This window comes from Tetranychus urticae, chromosome 1, assembly GCF_039701765.1.
Source record: "Tetranychus urticae isolate SD_2017Ah chromosome 1, NJAU_TeUrti_SD_1.0, whole genome shotgun sequence".
Taxonomy (NCBI): domain Eukaryota; kingdom Metazoa; phylum Arthropoda; class Arachnida; order Trombidiformes; family Tetranychidae; genus Tetranychus; species Tetranychus urticae.
The window spans coordinates 21795644-21815541 of NC_142958.1; the positions used below are offsets into that span (position 1 = coordinate 21795644).

Genomic DNA, 19898 nt, shown 5'->3' on the forward strand with positions numbered 1-19898 from the left:
AATTGTAAATGATTTGGGGAAAGACGGAATTTACCTTGTTAGAGTTAAATATTCATAGTTGGGTTAACTATTAATATGAAAATGAATTGAGACAAGACAAGGTCGATTAGAACATCAAATGGCTTAGAGTTTCGTAAATTACTATTTAACTTAAGAAATTAAAATGATCTATCACGTGAAGAAGGCATCAAATAAAAGGTCTAATCAAAATTATGAGTTGGATTTGCAATGAAATTTCAGTGAACATTTGTTAATTTAGAGTTAGCAAGCAACATTGGTCAATTCAACAGCTGAAATATGTTTAAATTTAAAGCTAATCAGCTTCTATTAATGAATCAGTTTTTGTTAATCAATTTGCTTAATTTTCATCTTGTAATAACTCAAGGTAAGTTTCATTGTTAATCCAGTTATTGAAATTTCATCTATTTTTCAACACTTAACAAATGATTTACCTAACAGAGACAACACCAGAGACTATCGCAACAATTGGCTTCACTGAAACATCAAATGACTTGACTAGTTCAACAACTGTTTTAAGTGATGATTCAACGGAAATTATTGATTTAACTACTGAATCGAATGGAACTCTATTAACCACAATAAAATCAATAGACGTTACAACAAAAGCTACCACAGAAGCTACAACAGAAACTACAACAGAGGTTCCAACGACAACGATTTCTGATCCAGTTAAGGTGATAGATTATACAACTGAGTTGTTCAATAAGGATTGTCTCAATGTACATAATCAATTCAGAACTTTGCATGGAGTTGAGCCACTTAAAATGGATGATAAAGTAAGTTTGATGATTTATTCATTGATCTCCTTTTGTTAAAATCAAAATGTTTTCTTTTGGCAAAATTTTCTTTAGATAATTGAATTTGCCAGGCAAAGAGCAGCAACTTTAGCGCGGTTAAATGATACATCTTATTTGAAGCATGAATCAGGAAATTATGGTGAAAACCTTGCTGCTTGGCCTTTGTTTGGATCCATCAATTGTTCCGAGGTGTCACAGATTTGGTTTGATGAATATAAATATGTTTCCAATTGGTCTAACCCAGACTCTTTCACTCCTTATACATATCATTTTACCCAAATTGTTTGGTCTACAACTCGATCTATTGGTTGTGGTATGGCTGGACTTGAAGGAAGTGATTGGATCTTTATTTGCTGTAATTACGATCCTCCAGGCAATTATTTAGAAGAGTTTCAGTATAATGTTAAGCCACCAAGTTATCTTAATGAATCAGTTAATGAGGTTCAACATCCTCCACAAATTGGTAAGAATTGTAAATGTACTTGTCAAGTTTGATATGAAAAATTTGATCACCGTAATGTGTAAAAATAAGAGACAATTATGTTTCGATAAAATTATCAAAGTGATTTTTTTATAATTGCAACCAAAATTATTGAGTCCATGATTTAACCAATTTTTAGATTGATTAACTTATACAGGATTTGATTTATTTCAATTTGTTATTTCAAATATTATTGGCAAAAATAAAAGCCTTTATAATCTAGAGTTTTCATCTTTTTGCATTTAGGTTTTTTTGATTTATAAATAAAGGAAGAGAAAGGGTTAAATTACGGAAAAGTTAGAGACCAAGAATAGGTGAAAAATGGTAAAAGTGTGAAAAATGAAAGTCTTAGTGAACTTTACAAAAACAAGAAACATTTGCTTTGCATTTTATTTCCTAAAATGGCTTTTCTTCCTCCTTTGGAAAGAGAAGAAAAATTGAAGACGATGAAGATGAAAAGAGAAGGTGAAGAAAGAGATAAGACAGAGTTTTAATCACAATATCAACCAAGGGAAGAGCTGATAAAGGCAACTCCTCTTTCATAGAAAGAAAATTCATCGTGATTCGGTCCAGCTTCCAGATCAACGGTGAACAGAATTGCAGACCTATTCAAATTAAGATATACAGGTAAAGTGACTCTACATCCTTTGGTACCACCAGCTTTATCAGCTCTATTGAAATAAAATGCAAAAAAACGGTTAGTATTAAAAATTCAATTCTTAATTGGAAAATAATTCAAATTACCTTCTCCATCTAAGACGGGTTATTGGTGAATCTGTCATTATTACAGAAGTTAAATACAATTTATTTGCAATCGTTTTAGCTCCTTGTAATTTCAAACCTAAGACAAAATGAAAAGTAAAAAAGGTATAAGAAATCTTTATCTGATTCAAACATCGGGAAACTTAGATATTGATAATCAACTTACCAGTAACAGCAAAACTACATTCATCCATTTGTATATTTTGATTGTCTGAATCAGCGATCTCAACTTCAAGATCCAACTCTTCTAAAGACCAGTTATTGGCTTGAGCAACATATTGTCTAGTTGCGGTGATATAAGCTTCAGGATTGAATAGACCACCAAGCCAAACATGGATTCCCTTTAATAAGAAAATGAAAGAGAAAAATATTAGTCGATTTAAATCTTTGATAATGTTGAAAGATTAATTTACCTTTAACACAGAAGCTCCACCAGAAGTACATCGGTCAGAAACCTTTTGCAATTGTTTAACTCTATCACTAAAATCAGCAACCCATTGAATAACTGTTGTATCATGAGGAACTGTGTATTTCCTCCAATGTTTCGGAATCACTCCCATAGCCAAATCACTTAACATTATTCTGTGATGGTTAGTTTGTTTTTTGGCTGCTTTACAAATGAGTATAACATCGGCCAAATCATTACGAACAATATCTAAAAGACGAGAAGCACTGTTAACTTCACGTTCAAAGTAACGATAGAGAGGATCTTTGATGTTTTCAACGGTTCTATGAAGAGTTTGTAATGAATTTGGAAGCAAACGCAACCAATTAGTTGCGGAGTTAAGAAGAGTTCGCATCCAAGCGGGTCTTCCATCACCGGAAGGTTGTTTGACTCTTTTCGGGCCATCACTAGGTTCATTTTCACTAACATAAACCACATCTTCATCATCCTCAATCAATTGAAGCTTAAGAAGTTTGGAAACAACATTGGTTCCTTGGTTAGTTAACAAAACCTTTTCAGCATTATCTGGCAATCCAAGCCATGAAGGGGTTTGTTTATCAGGAAGATTTTCAACCCACTCGAGGAAGTGTTCTCGACCAATACCTTCAGGCATGTTTATCACAGATTTGGTTCCATCAGGACTGATCTGGGCAGATGTAAGACCAAAATCAGGCTCGAAGCTTTTAAAGGTGAATAGTTTATTGAGGAAAGATGTTAAAAGACGCTGATCAAAATCATTGTCAATTTTTCCTCCATAGATACATTGGCCGAATAGAGTTCGAATAGCATCCCAAGGAACTTTTTCTGGTGGTAAATTAGTTCTGTTCAGTGCAACTGAATCGATCCAAGTGTCTAATGTGTCGCTAGCAACACGGAGATCAGATTCATTAAATTCATATTTTTTGGACCAACCCAAAGGACAATATCGTAATCTCTCTTGAACAATGGCATGGAACCAAGACAATAAGAAGTAAAGTCGTGATCTTTCTGCAGGTAACCTAGTCATTCGTTCAGCTGGGATAGTGTTGAATGTTCTGAGCAGATTAGCCTTTATTCCTGGTGGTGGTTCAAAAACAAATATGCGACCAGCGCGGAGTAAGTTGACTGGAACTTTTGGATTTATTTCAAAAGTTAAAAACAATCTGAAACCAGGATGAGCCATTAAAGTGTGTAACTTTTTCTCTAATTGTACAAGCCATTGTGGGGCAAGATGGACGTTTTTCAATATTACCCAGCCACCATTTTTGGAAGCAGAATTGATTGCTTTTTCAGCACGGCTAAAACCTTCAGCTGATCCTAATGCAATAGAGGCTGGCTTGATACCAAGTTCAGCGGAAAGATCTTCAACACGACCAGAAGCGTCGTAACCGGGAACATAACACATAAGAATAGGATTGGTAGGTTTAATCTCTTTTTGGACAATACTTGTCATGTCAAGTTCAGTTTCCGCTGCTTGTAAGAAAGCAGAGCCTAAGACAGTTTCAACAACTTTGCGAGCCGTAGAAATGACACGATCAGGTCGAAAAGCTTTGGTAATTAATAATTGGTGCATAGCAATACCAACAGATGTTAAAAGTTTCTCATCATCCCATAATTGGGGAACATTCTCTTCAGCTGCTGTAGAATCCAGCCAGTCTTTCAAATTTGAACATGAGTCAATTTTTTGCTGAATGTTTCTGAAAGCTGGAAGTTTTGATAATGCGGTTCCATTTTCAAGTTGATCAGTATTGAGTAACGCAGATGAAATAGTCGGATGTCCAGGTAAAATTCCTTCTTTTCCACGCAGGAAATGATCAAATTCATTTTCAAAGTTTGGTTCACTATGAATAGTAATGAAAAATTAAACAAAACAAAATTAAAAATCAAATTTTCAAAATTAGTTTCAGTAGTTTATACTACATAATTTGAAGAGAATACTCACGCAGAGAAGCCACGAAGATGAATCTTGCAAAGAAGAAGCGCAAAGACGATCCAGTCATCATGTAACATTCCTCTAGTAACTCGTCGATAAACGTTCTGTAAAGAAAATAATGTGTGAGTGATTTGAAAGTAACCTTTTTATGTATATAATTTTTTTTACCTCAAATAAATCTTTGGTCACAATAGATAGACGCTCATTTGGTTCATTAATTCCTTCGAGATGTTGATTGCGAAGTAAAACATCACTATAAATGTCTAGGAAGAATTGTAAAGAGTATTGATAAAGGAAGTGAACGTGGTTGAGACCTTCCAGAGTGAAGTAGATTGAACTGCAAGCATGAGAAAGAGGCATATATTGCTGCGAAACGGCATCAACTTCAGCCATAACCTTATCAGTTTCTTCCACTTTACGGAATATTTCAGCTGCTTCGTTTTTCAATTTCTCCAAAGTAGATATCACATTATCATCATCAAGGATTCGACCCTTAGCATCATTCAAAGCTTGTAAAAGAGATTTTTCGAGTTGCCGCAATTTAACATGGAATTCTCCTTGCAATTTAAGCAGATCGGAACGTTTCTCGTCGATATCAGGTCTCTCAGCCTTAAGAACTTGGTTAAGACATTGACTTTGTAAACTACTACGAGTAACAGTAAAGTTGACAAATGTTACCCTAGAACAAAGGTCGGGTGAAAATTCAACGGTGGGATCTCGAGTTGATAAAAATATCGAGAAGGAAGGCGATAAATCAATATCTTGATCACCAAGTGTAATCAAAACTCTGCCACCAGTTTTGCGTACTTCACGATTCAAGACTGGATTTAGGATGGGATCATAATTTTCAACATCTTGGACCAGTAATGGATTACCGAAACGAAGAGCACTTTCAAGGTTCTTACGGAAAGAGTCGTCCAAGAAACTGGTTTTGGTGATCTTTTTGTTAGCAAACTCATTGAGAAGGAATTTCGTTGCTTGGCCAGATGGATCGATGATGAGAGGATAACGATTGAATCGTTTCAACATAATTGCATTTTCAACACAAAGATCATCACTTGGCAAACAATTTGCTTGCCATCTTAACCTCTCATCAGCAGTTGAAAGATACTCAGTTCGAGCAAGATCAGTTCGGAAGAGGATTCCCGCTTGTTGCAAATGTGTACACCAAGAGTTGAAAAGATTTTGACGATATTGTTGATCAAAATAACCAGCATAAGCAAGGAAAGCAGCCGAAAGTAGTACATCACCGGCAATAGTTTGCATTTGATGTTTAAATGTATCACTCGAAACTTTCCATCTATCCTTTTCAGAGCTAAGACTTGATATAAGTGCAATACTTCGATCAACTTTGGCTTGGACTGCAGCTAAATCAGCTTTAATGGCTTGTGCTTGACTAACGAGGTTGGCATATTCTTCTTTATATGAAGCAATGGACTTTTCTAAACTTGCAATAACCGCATCGATATCTGCAGCCTTTTTCTTATTACTTTCTGCTTCTGATTGTAAACTGGTCAGTTCGTTTCTTAAAGGTTCGATTCGCTTCAACATGGAGGAATAGTTGAGTTGAGCTATGGCCCATTTAACTAAAGGACCACAAGCAAGACTAGCACGGTTGACTTTTTCAAAATTGTAATCAGGATTATCCAAATATTTAGTTCGCATTTTTTGTCGAATGTCATTTCTGTGGGAAAATACAATTGAAAAGTATTGATTATTAAAACACAAGGATACTGAATTCAATGGAAGATAACGATGAAATAAACTAAAAAAACTGAAATAAAAAACACCGAGATTGATTTTTTTATTTCTTACGATATAGCTTCAGTATTGAATTTGAGGATTGTAGGAATAAAATTATCACGAATTATAACAGTTCTTATGGCCTTCCAATCAAGAACTGTTTCATTGAGAAGCAAACAAATTGATTCCAGTGCCATTTTTACGAGAATTGGAGGATTGCTCATTGATCTGACTTCAACTAAATGCTGCCTTTTAATACCCTTGACAGCTATGAATGACATTATGAAGAAATTGCGGGAAAAAGAAGCAGGAAAAAAATTAAAATTAGTTTCTTACGTTATATTGTCAGTTTGGAAGTTGACGATGGTAGAAATAAAGTTATCTCGTTGAAGAACAGATCTGATAACTTTCCAATCAGAGGTTGATTCACCAAGAAGCAGACAGATCGACTCAAGAGCCATTTTGACAGGGGGAGGTGGGTTAGACATTGATTTAACTTCGACAAGATTTTGTTTCTTGATCGATTGTACAGCTACGTAAAATACGTGCAAATTGGCCCAAATAAAAATTCAATAAACATAGAAATAAAGAAAAATAAAAATGATAAAGGAAAGGAAACGCAAATAAAATAAATAAAATGGTAAACAAAAAATAAACAAGATAATTTCAAATGCAAAAAACGACTGCATTCGGATAATTTTAAAGTCGATCGCAAATAACGGGATAAATATTGAAGCATTGTAATCAAACTTACCCTGTTGAGCTTCTTCTACAGCAGGTTCGACTTGTGACAGATCGGCCATAACACTAGATCGTTTCTCTTGGATAGCCGCTTCTTGTTTCTAAAGCCAAAGGGTAGAAAATAATTTGAAACGGTTCGAAAAATAATTAAAAGATAATAAATAGACAGACATACCTTGAGTTGAGCTTGAATATCTTGTGATTGAAGTTTACGCTTTTCAGCTTCTTGTTGGTCTTTCAACATTTCTTTCAATTTGGTATTGGCTGCTTGGTTCTTAGCTTCGAGTTCAGTTGTTTTAAGAGCAAGAGACTTTTGGAGTTCTTCAACTTGCTCAACGGTCTCATTTATTTTTGCTAGACCAACGTTGAGATGTAACTGCTCTTCTTCAAGTTCAGAGCATTTTTCGTGGAATAATTTAACATAATGGTTAATGAAATCCAAATAATGTCGAGGTGTAATGGTTGTAATACGACTTCCTCTCTTGAGTAGCCGCTTATTAGCCAAATGCAGGGTTTGATGACAATAAACAAGAGCGTTGATAATAGCAACTCGGTGGGTTGGTGGCATAGGTGTTCCTGGGAATGCCGTTGGAAAGTATTCGGGAGCTCTGTATGTTGGTCTATCAATGTCCAATTTAGCAGTAAACTCTTTACCAACTTCAAACAAAGCTTCATCAGACCAATCACCAAACCAATTAATAACACATCGATTGAAAAGAGCAGGTGATGTTGCGGATTTATCTTTAAGACCTTCGGATGATGGATTCATGGTGAAGACAACATGCAAATTTCTCATAACTTGTTGAGTAAACCATCGGTACAGCTCTTCATTAGAGTCCAGCATGAGACCTTCTCGTTGAGAAGCTTCTTTACATTGTGTCATTAAAGTGGTAAACTCATCTCCTTCAAATAAACCAGGAACCTCACCATTAGCTAAAAGAGTGTTCATTCGTTCAAGGAAACTTGAGTCCAGGACATTAGATTCATCTAAAATGAAAGCAATCTTTTCATCTTTGCACCCTGATCGACGTAAGACACATCGCAAGTCCTCATCAAAATCTGCAGCGGTATATTTGTTGTGAACTTTGATTTGAAAGATACTGAGACCGTTCATCCAAGCCACAAACCGTGAAAGTGTTGTTTTACCAGCACCACTAACACCGATTAACAGCACATGACCCTGAGGTTGTCGGAATATACGATCAATACGAAGAACATGGTCTAAAACTTCGTTGAAAAGTACAAGTTGAACATCCAACTCTTCTTCGTAGAAAACTTTGAGACGTGCTTTGATGAATTCTCGTAGCTCTTCCCGATCAACAGGAATGTAATCTTTTGATGTCCAGTTAGAATAGAGGATTGGTCGATCAAGAGCTTGGCGACGATCAATATTGGGAAAGTGTTTTAAAGCAACCATGTCAACATTTTCATCGGTCCAAACACGCTCTTCTTCTCCCACAAGACGGTCCTGAAATAGACGAAGAGCTTCGTGGGCCCAAAGACGAACAAGTCCTTCAACTGCGAGAGTCTCTAATGGACGAATAGCTTCATAGATACCGCGAACCCAACGAGTAAGTTCACGAGGTGAGTAAACATAGTGAGGTTGCATATCTTGAGTAAATCTTTCTTGTGACATGAGATAAAATTCAACCATAGCTGAGGTTAATGGGTCAGCATAGGTTCGTAGTGAAGGTATAACACGTAACATGGCACGATTGAATGTACCATAAATTTGTTTGAGTGAAGTTTCACCGGGATAATCAACGTACACAACAGGTACATGACGAAGGAATCGATGAGAAAGCGGTTTACGACCGGGATCGGTGGGAGGATTACAGGCACCGACAAACTGTATTCGTTCTAAACGAATCCATGCCTGATCAGTGGTTCTATAGAAACCACCATGACCTACCATTTGACGAAGGAATGATATAACTCTCATAGTGCCATATTTATCCATATCAGGTAAATTAATTTCGTCACAGAAAAGGATAAGCCATTTTCCTAATTGAACTGGAGCAAGAACAATACCATTTGGTGTTTTTCGGTACTCACAGTAATGGTCGAAAGTTTTTAACAATAGCTCCGGTGAAGTAGCACTAGAAAAGTTGAGACCAACAACCTCCATGTCAGGGAGGGAACGGAGAGCACTGAAAAGGGTCATTGTTTTACCTGAACCAGGAGGACCACAGAGAACAATTGGATTATGTTCAGCTAACCATGTTTTCAGCAGAGACTCGTGACGAACAGTATCCAATGTGGGAACGACAACATCTGGTGCAGCCACTTTATGAGTTTCAACTTCAATCTGAGGAACTCTATTTTGCCAAGGCGTCCATTCACCATTGAATGAAACTTCATAATCAATGATTGGCAGAGAAGCGGTATTTGGGGGTAAAGGAATGGTGGTAACATTGCGAATGAAGTCTCCTAAATCACAGCGAGCCTTGAGTTTAGCATCACCAGCAAATGACCAAAGTATAGCATAAACCAATGACTTTGAGATGTAGTTTTCTAACTGTTCTGGAGGCATGGGGAAATCAGGATGATTGTGATTATAATTAAGTACCCGTCGAACAACTTCATTGAGCATGGAAAAGAGAGAGTTAAGAGCTCGAAGACGAGTAAAGTCCATAATATGTTCTTGAGTAGAACTGTATTCGAGAGCTCTGATAACTAAACCATCAGATGAAAAGTAAGGTCTTAGAATATTGACAGCATCACGTTGGACTTGCATATTGGGAGATAAAATGTCGGACGTTGATAATTCAGAACCAGCTTCGCCCCTCTTCTTTTTATTACCATACAAGGTTGATTCTTCTTCCGCTTCTTCCAATGGAACTGAGCCCAATCGAAGGAAAAAGTTTTCACAAATCATTTCGGTTGAAAGTACATCTTCACTGAACCAGATCATACCACAACGAGATACTGTTGCAAGTGTTGCGTACTTAAGATCTTGAACTTCAAACATAATACGGACATTTGGTGGTAAACTTAGACGTTCTCCGTTTGGTAGAGTAAGCAATTTGTTGTCATCTAGAACAGAATTAAGATTTTCAACCCATTCAGGATCGACATCACCATCAAATATAATCCATTGTCGTTTATTTATTTCTCCACGAATATTGTCGATGATTTTTCTCAATATATGGGTAAACAAACCATCGGTCCACTCTCTGGTATTGGAGTCAAGGTTTCCATATAAAGCTTCTTTTGAAATAGCTTTAGGATCAATTACATGAGCAACACCTTCGATTCCTTCGTAACGTTCCAGTGCTTTCAACAAAACTCGCCAGGCAGTTGATTTACCTGAGCCACTTGGTCCGACCATCATAAGACCATGGTTAAGATTAGATATTTGATAAAGTTGTAATACCTTTTCAATCCAAGCATTTTCTTGTGCCGAGTCACCCTTTTCATTGCCAAAGATAAGATACATTTCTTGGCAAACTTTCGCAATGTGATCTTTAAGTTGAGTCATTTCAGCTCTTGTGTAAGGTATACCAGGGAATACATCTGATAATAGAGAGAAAAGTAGCGGAATGTCTTCAGCAACCAATTTAGGAACCATAGTTTCACAGACAGATTGGATGAGAATTTCTTGTTCAGGTAACTGCTCTGCAATACGAGCTTCATCTATTAAATCAGCATCGCCCCGAGATTTCATGTCTTCCTTGATTTTGGCAATACGATCACGTTTGATGTTACCTGCCGAAACGAGGACATTTTTCAAAGCACGCAAGCCAAAATCGTAATGAGATTGGTTAGATAATTGTTCATCACATAATTTAAAGAAAGGCACAATTTTGTTAGCCAGCTTTTCAGCTGTTCGAAAACCTTGAGAGAAGAGCATGACTTCGGCGATCAATTGACGATCAGGTTTATTCATGGCTAACGATCGGAAGAGTTTTTTCAAATTGTCAGGTAAGTTGGATCGACCAGCATATCCAGGATTCATAGTGATGAAAATTGCCATATCGGAAACAATTCTCACTTGTTTTCCGAGTAATTCCACTGTTAGATCCGTTCGATCTTGGTTTTGATTGCTTTTCAATGTTTCCTGGATTTGTTGGATTTGTTGAGAAACTGCTGATAACATTCGTTCTTCGAGACGATTGAATTCATCGAAACATCCCCAAGCTCCAACTTGACATAGACCCACAAAAATACGTCCCATTGCTTGAAAGTCAAATGTTTCATCACAATTGAATACAAGTACGAATCGACCCAATTGATTACCGAGAGCTTTAACTGACTCGGTTTTACCCGTACCAGCTGGTCCGAATGGCGATCCACCCAATCGAGCTTCTAAAGCCTGAGTCATGGTAAGATAACATCGATCAGTGAGTGGAGTTTGAACAAGCTTATCCTGGACTCCTAAGTATTCAAAGCCATAATTAAATTTAGCATTTGCCATAACTATAGATAGTTGTTTAAGGACACTTGGGCGACGTGGATCAAAGTAGAATCTCATTTGATTCAACCAATGGAATGATTTAGGTGACATTACTCTCCTTTTTATCAGAGATCGAGTTACATCTCGTTTGTGTACAAATTCAGTGATCAGATGTTCAAGTTTTTTACGTCGAAGTGCAGGTTGTTCCTGAAGAACTGAGTCGGCAAGAACAGTTAATGTTTTTTCAACCGATTTGAGCACATCTTCTAAAGGTTTAAGATCGTTGGTTTCTTCGCTACTGATTTGCGAAAGAGCACTTTCAACATACTCGGACCAACCAATTTGGGCAGCTAAAACAATAATTTGAGCTTGGTACTTGTCAAGCCATTCCATGTACTCAGAAGCATTAATATCGCCAGTTTTGAATGGTGCACTGTCAGAGACAGCTTGAGCTAATAATTTACCTAAAGTAATTCTCATTTCTTGCTCAACAAGGGCAAGCCATTCATTGATTTTGGGATGATCTTTGATGGAAACTGGAGTTGCAAATCTAACCTCTTCACCTTCTTTTGAGCTCAAACCAAGAACATGAGTAGAATCTTCGTCTAAAATGATAGAGGATACACCGGCAAACATTTTACGGAAATGTTTTTGAAGACGAGGAATATTTTTACTGTTACCAATAATCTCAAGAAGATCCTCGTCACCAACGAAATAGAAACGTGGAAAAGAAGATCTCTCTCTTTCCAAATATTCACCAAGAGCTTTTTGAATCTTTGCTAACAAATCAGCTAATCTCTCAAGAGATTTTTGAACACCGGGTATGTTAAGTACATCCATAACAAGGGGACTTTTGCTAACCTTTTTCATTAAAGTTAGAAATTCAGTGCTGATAGAATGAAATCTTTGCGTCTCAACGGGTAGTAAAGCTTGAATGTCAGAACTACCAGAGAAGATGCCTTCCAAATAAACCCATCGACGCTGAACATCAATCCATACATCAAATAATGCATTGATTCTGTTAAGTTTCTCTTCCCATGCAAGAGCATCTTCTTCAAATTCTTTATAGTAAGGTGATAGTTTCATTGCTGTAATAGAGTTGATATGCTCTTTAACTTTGTTGAAAAGATCATCCCAACCACGAATGAGACGACATTTGTTTTGATAGCTGATTAAATCAAGCTCATAGTTCTGCCAAGCTTCACGAACTTGTTTCAAGAATTCTTCCAAAGCCATTTCTCCTTGAGCAATCAAAATAACATCACGCACAATTGATTCATTACGTTGTAAGTCAATGTCCCAAACCTGACCAAGTGTTAAATCATTGATGACCCAGCGAACCCTCAACTGTTTGGTAAGTTGTTTCCAATGCCGTTCTTTAAGAGCATCTGATTTAAGTTCAATAATAATCATATTCACTTTTAGATGAGATTGGATTAATCTTTTAACATAGTCGTATGATGCATATTGCCTGAACCGAGCTGGCATTTCCTTCAATTGGCCCATTAAGTTGTCCAAACTTTGACGGACCTTCCGAGGTTGAACAGAAAGCCATGGAAGTTCTTTAAGAGTTTCAATCTGTGACCAGATTTTGGATAACTCAGACCAAACAGCTTTTAGATCTTGTAATTCTTCCAATGCAACGTCAAGTTTTTCATCAGACGCCAAAACTGGAGCTGCACCAGGTTCAAGTAGTTCCAGTGCTTCTTTGGCTTTCATAACATTGTCTCTGTCTTCACGAAGTCGAGTGAATTTAGTTTCAAATAATTGAAGTCTGGTAGTTGCCTCATTGGGTGGTAATGATCCTTCCACAGGTTTACCTTTTTCCCATTCAGACAAGAGGTCAGTTGTTCTTGTCTCAACAAATTTATCTTCAGCCACAATTTTAACTTGTAAGCTGGCCACTTGTGCTTGAATAGCAGCATCTTTACGTCGCATAATTTCATTGAAAGCTGACCATTCCCCTTCGATATTATCAACATGTAACCAATTTGTAGGAAATTGGAATCTTTGCCTTTCCAGAACTCTTTGCCCTTCTTTATAAATTTCAACCTGTTTCTCCCATTGGCGCATTTTACTTTTTAACGATTGAACATAAGTGATGAATGTTACTGCTTCCTTGGTATTAGCAGTATCGATTGATTGCTGTTCTAATTCAGATCGAGATTTTGAAATAAGTGTATGCATTTTAACCATTTCATTGCCCAAAAGTGAACCAAATTTAGAAAGAACTTCCTTATGCCAAGAATCGTATTTAAGTGTAACCTTTGATTGAACTTTAGCATAATCAATAATAATTGGTCCTATCTCTTTACGTGTTTCCGTAGTATCAAAAATTGATCTAGATTTTTTAATCTCAGTCAATGTATTCATCCATTTTTGAATATCATCACCCAACTGAGCGTATAACATATCAGGTTGAAGATCCCAAAGTGATTGATATCGCAACCATTGATCAACATAGACTTTCATCTGTTGGATTTTATCTTCTATTGCTTCATAGGCTTGTTCAATTGCTGTATGGCCATCAGCCATTTTTTTCAAAAGCATACGATATTGTGGTACTGATGATCTATCCAAGCCAACTTGATAACGAGTAGATTCAATACGGTTAAGAAGGAGTGCCACATTTTCCCAAGCAAACAGTTGCTGAAGTAAATTGAAACGAGCTTCCTCAATGCTTGGGCTGATGTACATGACTTGATTAGTAATTCGGAATTCATGGTAGAGGCTTTGAATTTTCGGGTCTCCACCTGCTTTGCAAACTGGTGTGTTGACAGTTTCAGTATCGGGTATAACATCCATATCATCTTTTTCTTGACCGATTAGAGCAGTAGTCCAAGCTTTGATACCGGCATGTAATCGAGCAGAAAGTCTTTTTTCAACTTCTTCATCTAATCTGTTAACCCATTGATTGAGATTGGAATATCGATGAAGACTTAAATCATCAACGGATTTTTGTATACGGTTCAAAATTTCTGCAAACACAGTCGAGCTGTAGGCACAGGTTTCAAGGCTTTTAACCTCTATCTCAATATGTTCATTCGTAATTAAAAGTTCATCAACTTTTTCTTGGAAATTTTGAACGAATTCTGCTAGACGTTTAACATAGGGATCAAGTTTGTAGGATTCCCATACAAGACTTACTCCTTCACATGCGATAGTTTGAACGTCTTTCTTCATACCGGCAACTAATAAAATAACGGTGGGTTTTTCATTAACTTTTTCACAGGCTCTTTCATAAGATTTAACTGTTTGAATTAATGATATTGCGAAAGGATAGAGTTGATTTACTTGATGAGCTTTGTTTACCACCGCCAAGGGTACTCTGAAACCTAAACTTTTAAGATTTCTCACTTCCTTGGCAAGTGTAATTATTTCAGGCATAAAGTTGACACGTAGCTTTAAAGCATTGCCTTTACCAGATCGAGATCTGATTGATTCAATATTGAATATACGACCCGAAACGTTGAGTTGTCTTTGCTGCACATTGCGAGCCCATTCATCAAATATTGCCGCTGTGTTTAGCTTTACACGAAAGCTATCTGCATCTGCCTTCAACTTTTGTCCCTCTACATGGTTTTCCCATCCTTTACCAAGGACGTCCTCTACTCTTTTCATGTAAACAGACAGTTGTCTTTCAATTTGCTTTGCCCAGATAATGCTTCCAGCAACTGGTGGAATATCACGAACTTTTGACATTTTGTATGCTTTGCTCTGAGGAAACTGTATTTTGAATTTCTCATGCAAAGCCTCAATATCATCTTTGACACGTTGGATGAGTTGAGTTTGGTATTCACGAATGGCACCTCTAATATGAGGGCGCACAAAAAGCGCATTGAAACGAGAGAAAATTCGGAACATTTCGTTGGCATTTTTAGCAGTTCCAAGTTGGTCACGAAGCTTAGCAGTTATTCGAGCTTCGACTCGATCGATTCTTTCCTCATATCGTTTTAAAGCTGCTTCCCATGAATCTGTTCCTTCCTTACTTATGTCCAATGGATCAACTTCTTTAACCAACTCATAAGCAAGATTGACTTCTTCGATTGCGTTAAGATCAGCATTTTCTTCAACTGAAAAATTTTCTTCCAAATCAATTTCTTTATCAGTGTCGGCAAGGTTTATGGCTCGATTGGAAGCAGACACGGGTCGTAACACTCTCACAATGACAGCACGTAATTGTTCATGCTGACGTCTAAATCTTTTCATTTGATCAACTCGAGTTTGCAGTTTTTTGTGAGCTAAATTGATTCTCCAAACCATTTTATAGTTTTCATCTCGCTTCTTTTTGATTAAGTCTCTTAAAATACCTTGAAGTTTATCATATTCATCATCCCAAGCTCCGAATACTTCAGAACAAGCACTTACAAGTTTTTCAAACTCTTCAAAAGGAATGTTCATCATTCGTCGCGTTCCCAGTACTTTCAATAACTGCGTCATTAAATCTCTTGAGATGGCTTCCATTAATTTTAAAGCTCGTCTAATTGGGTATTTGGTATTACGGATTTTTCTTATATGATGGAATATCACTTGAAGGGCAGAACGTATTTTGTCTAAATCAGTTGCTGATAATAGATCGTTCAATGGAAAATCTTTCATTAGAGGATTGTAATCATTGACAGTAGCCAAAGCCTCCTTTAATCGGGTATCTGCATCAAAACTAACGGTGGCATGAAATCGTTTACCCTTTTTCAAGATGTCTAGAGTTAAAGCGACTTCAGGTGTTTCTCTTTTTTCTTGAATTCTGAGCAAAGCTCTTTCCAAATTAAGCCAGAAACTGATCTCTTGAAGTGCAGTACCTGTGGACGGATCACGATCTAATTTGGTCACTTTTTGAATTTCTTTAATCCAACGATTAACTTGGTTTTGAAGTTGATTTAAGAAAACTGAGTCTTCTATTTTGTCAGAGAAATCATTGACATTTGCTTTGCGACCTTCTTCGGCACATTTTTTCATCACTGCCAGTACAGTTGGGTGAATTTGTAAATTAATCTCAGGAATATCAATATTTTGTTGTAAATGCAACAAATTCATTTCCAATTCAGCAATTCTCTTTTCGGTAGACGGGACCATTTTATCACCGTCCCTGTTTCGTAAAAACGCCCAAAAAAACAAAATGACAATGAATTAATCAAATCAACCATCACCATATTGATGAAAAAAATGAGTCATTTTTTCCTAGACACCTTACCTTTCTGCTCTTTTAGTTTCTCTAACATATGACTTGAAAACGGGTCCAATACCGCTGCTGACATAATAATGAAGAGTTTCATAGACATTTGTATTATCCAAATACATATACAACAGCTGGCTTGCAATGTTTTTATCAGCCTCTAAGACTGTTGATTTCTTTATTAATAAATGTCCAGTCACCCTGGGATTTGAATAGCTAGCTTCTTCCGTGATGGAGAAAGCAACATTGTCACTACTTTCCACACTATGATCAGATACTTCTTCATCCTCTGAAAATACATAATAAGAGAGCGACAAGAAAAAATAAGTAAATATTGGACAATAGTCAACAAAGATGAAATATTGTTTGAAGAGCTCACCTTTGCTTGAATATCTTTGAATTAAAATTGATTTAACCTGAGTATCTGATATAAATTGTCTCAACTTCTCCTGAGTACTTGGATGCTCCAGAAGGTTGATTAGAGATGGATGAACGTATGCTCGCCCTTCCAGGGCAGGAGCAACGACTTCTTTTATGTAAGTGACTAGGGCTGATACTTCAATTGCTGGCAGCTGAACGGTGGATTGGTCATTGGATGAGGGAAGTGAATCACCACCCGAACCACCGCCAGCACCAACAACCGTGGAGATGGGATCCAAACTGTCACTCATTTTGTGACATAGTATTCATGATGAATTGAAACAATTATTCAGTATGGTTGAAAAAAATGTGTAACAGAATAAAATGAAAGAAATTCATTGAATACATAAAATAGAAATGAGTCAACTGATGTGAAATGTAAAAAAAGACAACCTCTGTTATTTAATATTATCCAATAGATGTCTCTAGTTACAAGGCGCCAATATTTTTTCTTTTATTCATTATTTTGATTTTTAAAGTGATTTAATTTTATTAAAATCAACTAATTTTTCTATTTTTATGCTTTCAAGTGACGTTTGATTACTTTAGGCACCCAATTTAATCAACGGATAGTCTAATCTCTCATCACTTCTATGTCTAAAAGCAATAAAGGTAAGTCAAGATGTTAAATATTTGAAATAAAAATATTATCACACACTTAACCAATGAAAAAATCAACCTTAATCAAAAACTCCATGGAGTGTGAAATTTTAATGAACCTACCTTTGAAAGAATTGAAATCGAAAATCATTTTTTCAATGGGTTAAAGATAATCAAGAAAATTGTACGTCATGTGTAGTTCAGAAGTCTTGAAAAATTCTCATAAATTAAAATCCATTCTTGCACTGTAGATACGAAACTGACAAATTCAGAGTCAAAGGCTACAACTGTAACTGAAAATGAAGAAACTCATAATGAACCGAATGAATGTTACGAATGTACTCGGTGGTGAGGAAAATTTAAATGTCAGATAAAAGTATCTCTTCGTTAAAGCAATTATTGTGATTGCTGATTGTAAACTTCGTATATGGAGGTTCTTTGGGTTTGTTTATAAAATCTTGTATAATCCAATATTCCTCTCTTATCAATGAGTTGATTAATCAATGTCTCGAGCTGACAAGACTTTGCTCAGACTCTAACAACATTTAATCTTCAAACATTCTCAGTATTGTCATTTCATGACATTAGACAAATTACTCTGACTCGGTGGGAATAATATTCAAAGTAACCGGGTATTTTGATTATTGTCTTGTAATTGGATGAACTATCTTGTTACCAGGTAACTAAACTATTTTCTTCTTATCATTCCTAGAATTGATGAGAAATATCTTTTATCTTTTCTAATTGGTTTATGATCCTTGTTCATTAATCCATCTTTCAGTATATAAAGCATCTGATTTTACGAATGGGATCTTTTCTTGGTCGACCTGCTACACCTACAGTCATGGATGAAGGAATCAAAATTATGGTTGATTCAACCATCAGTAAATCTAAAGTTGTTGTGTTCAGTAAAACTTACTGTCCCTACTGTAAACGAGCAAAGGCCCTTATAACCAAGTTTCCAATTAAACCTGATCAATTGGAGATCATTGAAATCGAAAAAAGGCCTGATTGTTCAAGTATTCAAGCTTACCTGAAGGAAATCACCGGAGCTAGTACTGTAAGTTAACATTTCGTTACTGTCTATCTTTTTTATTTTATTTAAAAATGAAGCCAATCAAACCCTATTCATTTTATGAAAATGTTAAAGGATTGAAAATTCCAAATCTAATATTTCCTTGTATATAAAATTTTCCATATTTTTTTCATTTCAAAGGTTCCGAGAATTTTTATTGACGGAAAATGCATTGGAGGTTGTGATGATGCCATTGCACTTGATAATAGTGGTGAACTTGAGAAATTATTATCATCATGTGGAGCCTTGCAATCCCAATAAAACAATTTGATTCACCGGCACAGGAATAGTTTCATTTTAATTTTCTTATCGGAAGCAACCTACAATTGTACTCGGGATCTACTCTACAATACATTACAATTACAGTTTTTAACCCAGTTCAATGGAGAGTCGAACTTTCCTCTCGTTGAAGCCAATAATAAGCAGCTACAATTGGTACTTTGTTTTTGTTAACTTGTCGACACAATTTGTTATTGCTTCATTCTTGATTAACAACAAACCCAATCTAACCTATCAATAATTTTTCAACTTTCAGCAAAATTGAAAATGCTTTCATTCATGTATCATTATTTGAATTAAAAGCAATTGTCAAAGAATTTATGAAAGTTCACTTTCAATTTAAATTTTTCAAAGTTACAAGTTTAATACAATGTTGAAATCAAGTACGACCAAGTACAATCATCAATAAGCCATAAATGACTTACCAGGTATAATATCATAATCTTGAAACATTTTGATATAATTGATCAATTTTGTATGGTTTTATCTTAATATTTTATCGGATAAAAAATTTAATGTACATTAATGCGTATTATTAATACCAAAATTATGGTTACACTTAGAAATACTTTATTTTTATTGATTTTAGAAATGTCATTCAAATACATTTTATTGAAGCAAATATAATCTCATTTTATCAATCTTATTGTATTACTGTATTTGGTTATCAATCAGACAGAGGAAATCATGCCTAACTATAAACATAATGATCAAATGTCGGAAGCATGATTTAGTTTGAAAGGACACAATCACTGCGACGAACTCTGAATCTAACTAAAATTTCATATGTGGAAGACAATTAAGATTAAATTTTGATTAGCTTATGAAATCAAATCAATCGGTAATATCAGATTCTGGGAAATTTTGAGTTTATTTAATATCAAAATCGGTATAAGTTTCATCTTTATTTTTCACAAAATGAATTTTAATTTTGTCACTTTATTTTTCTTGATTTCATTGACATGTCAAAATTTTAAAACACTAAAATGTATTAAAGTTTGCTTAAACCAAGGTGTAATAAATTGTATTTGTATGAATAATAGGTAAAGCGCA

At 35.8% G+C, this 19898-nt stretch overlaps 3 protein-coding genes across 4 annotated transcripts; 2 read left to right on the forward strand and 1 right to left on the reverse strand.

Annotated features, from left to right (window-relative positions):
* Positions 1–230: 230 nt before the first annotated feature.
* On the forward strand, positions 231–1523 carry LOC107362215 (uncharacterized). Its single transcript, XM_015929235.3, has 3 exons — positions 231–385; positions 460–797; positions 873–1523. Exons 1-3 carry the CDS (start codon positions 298–300, stop codon positions 1311–1313), a joined length of 867 nt encoding a protein of 288 aa, XP_015784721.1. The 5' UTR covers positions 231–297; the 3' UTR covers positions 1314–1523.
* Positions 1357–17268, reverse strand: Dhc64C (dynein heavy chain, cytoplasmic). 2 transcript variants are annotated; one of them, XM_015929221.3, is made up of 11 exons: positions 16851–17268; positions 16490–16760; positions 7078–16384; positions 6916–7003; positions 6234–6429; positions 4587–6102; positions 4428–4522; positions 2475–4326; positions 2228–2402; positions 2044–2140; positions 1357–1970 (listed from the first exon to the last, which is right to left on the reverse strand). In XM_015929221.3, exons 1-11 carry the CDS (start codon positions 17140–17142, stop codon positions 1802–1804), a joined length of 14058 nt encoding a protein of 4685 aa, XP_015784707.1. In that variant the 5' UTR covers positions 17143–17268; the 3' UTR covers positions 1357–1801. The 2 variants fall into 2 exon arrangements, with proteins under 2 accessions (XP_015784707.1, XP_015784706.1); XM_015929220.3 differs by lacking the exon at positions 6234–6429 and adding an exon at positions 6498–6693.
* A 933-nt stretch (positions 17269–18201) lies between these two features.
* LOC107362219 (glutaredoxin-1) lies at positions 18202–19162 on the forward strand. The gene is made up of 2 exons (XM_015929241.3): positions 18202–18551; positions 18708–19162. Exons 1-2 carry the CDS (start codon positions 18297–18299, stop codon positions 18825–18827), a joined length of 375 nt encoding a protein of 124 aa, XP_015784727.1. The 5' UTR covers positions 18202–18296; the 3' UTR covers positions 18828–19162.
* The last annotated feature ends 736 nt before the right edge of the window (positions 19163–19898 follow it).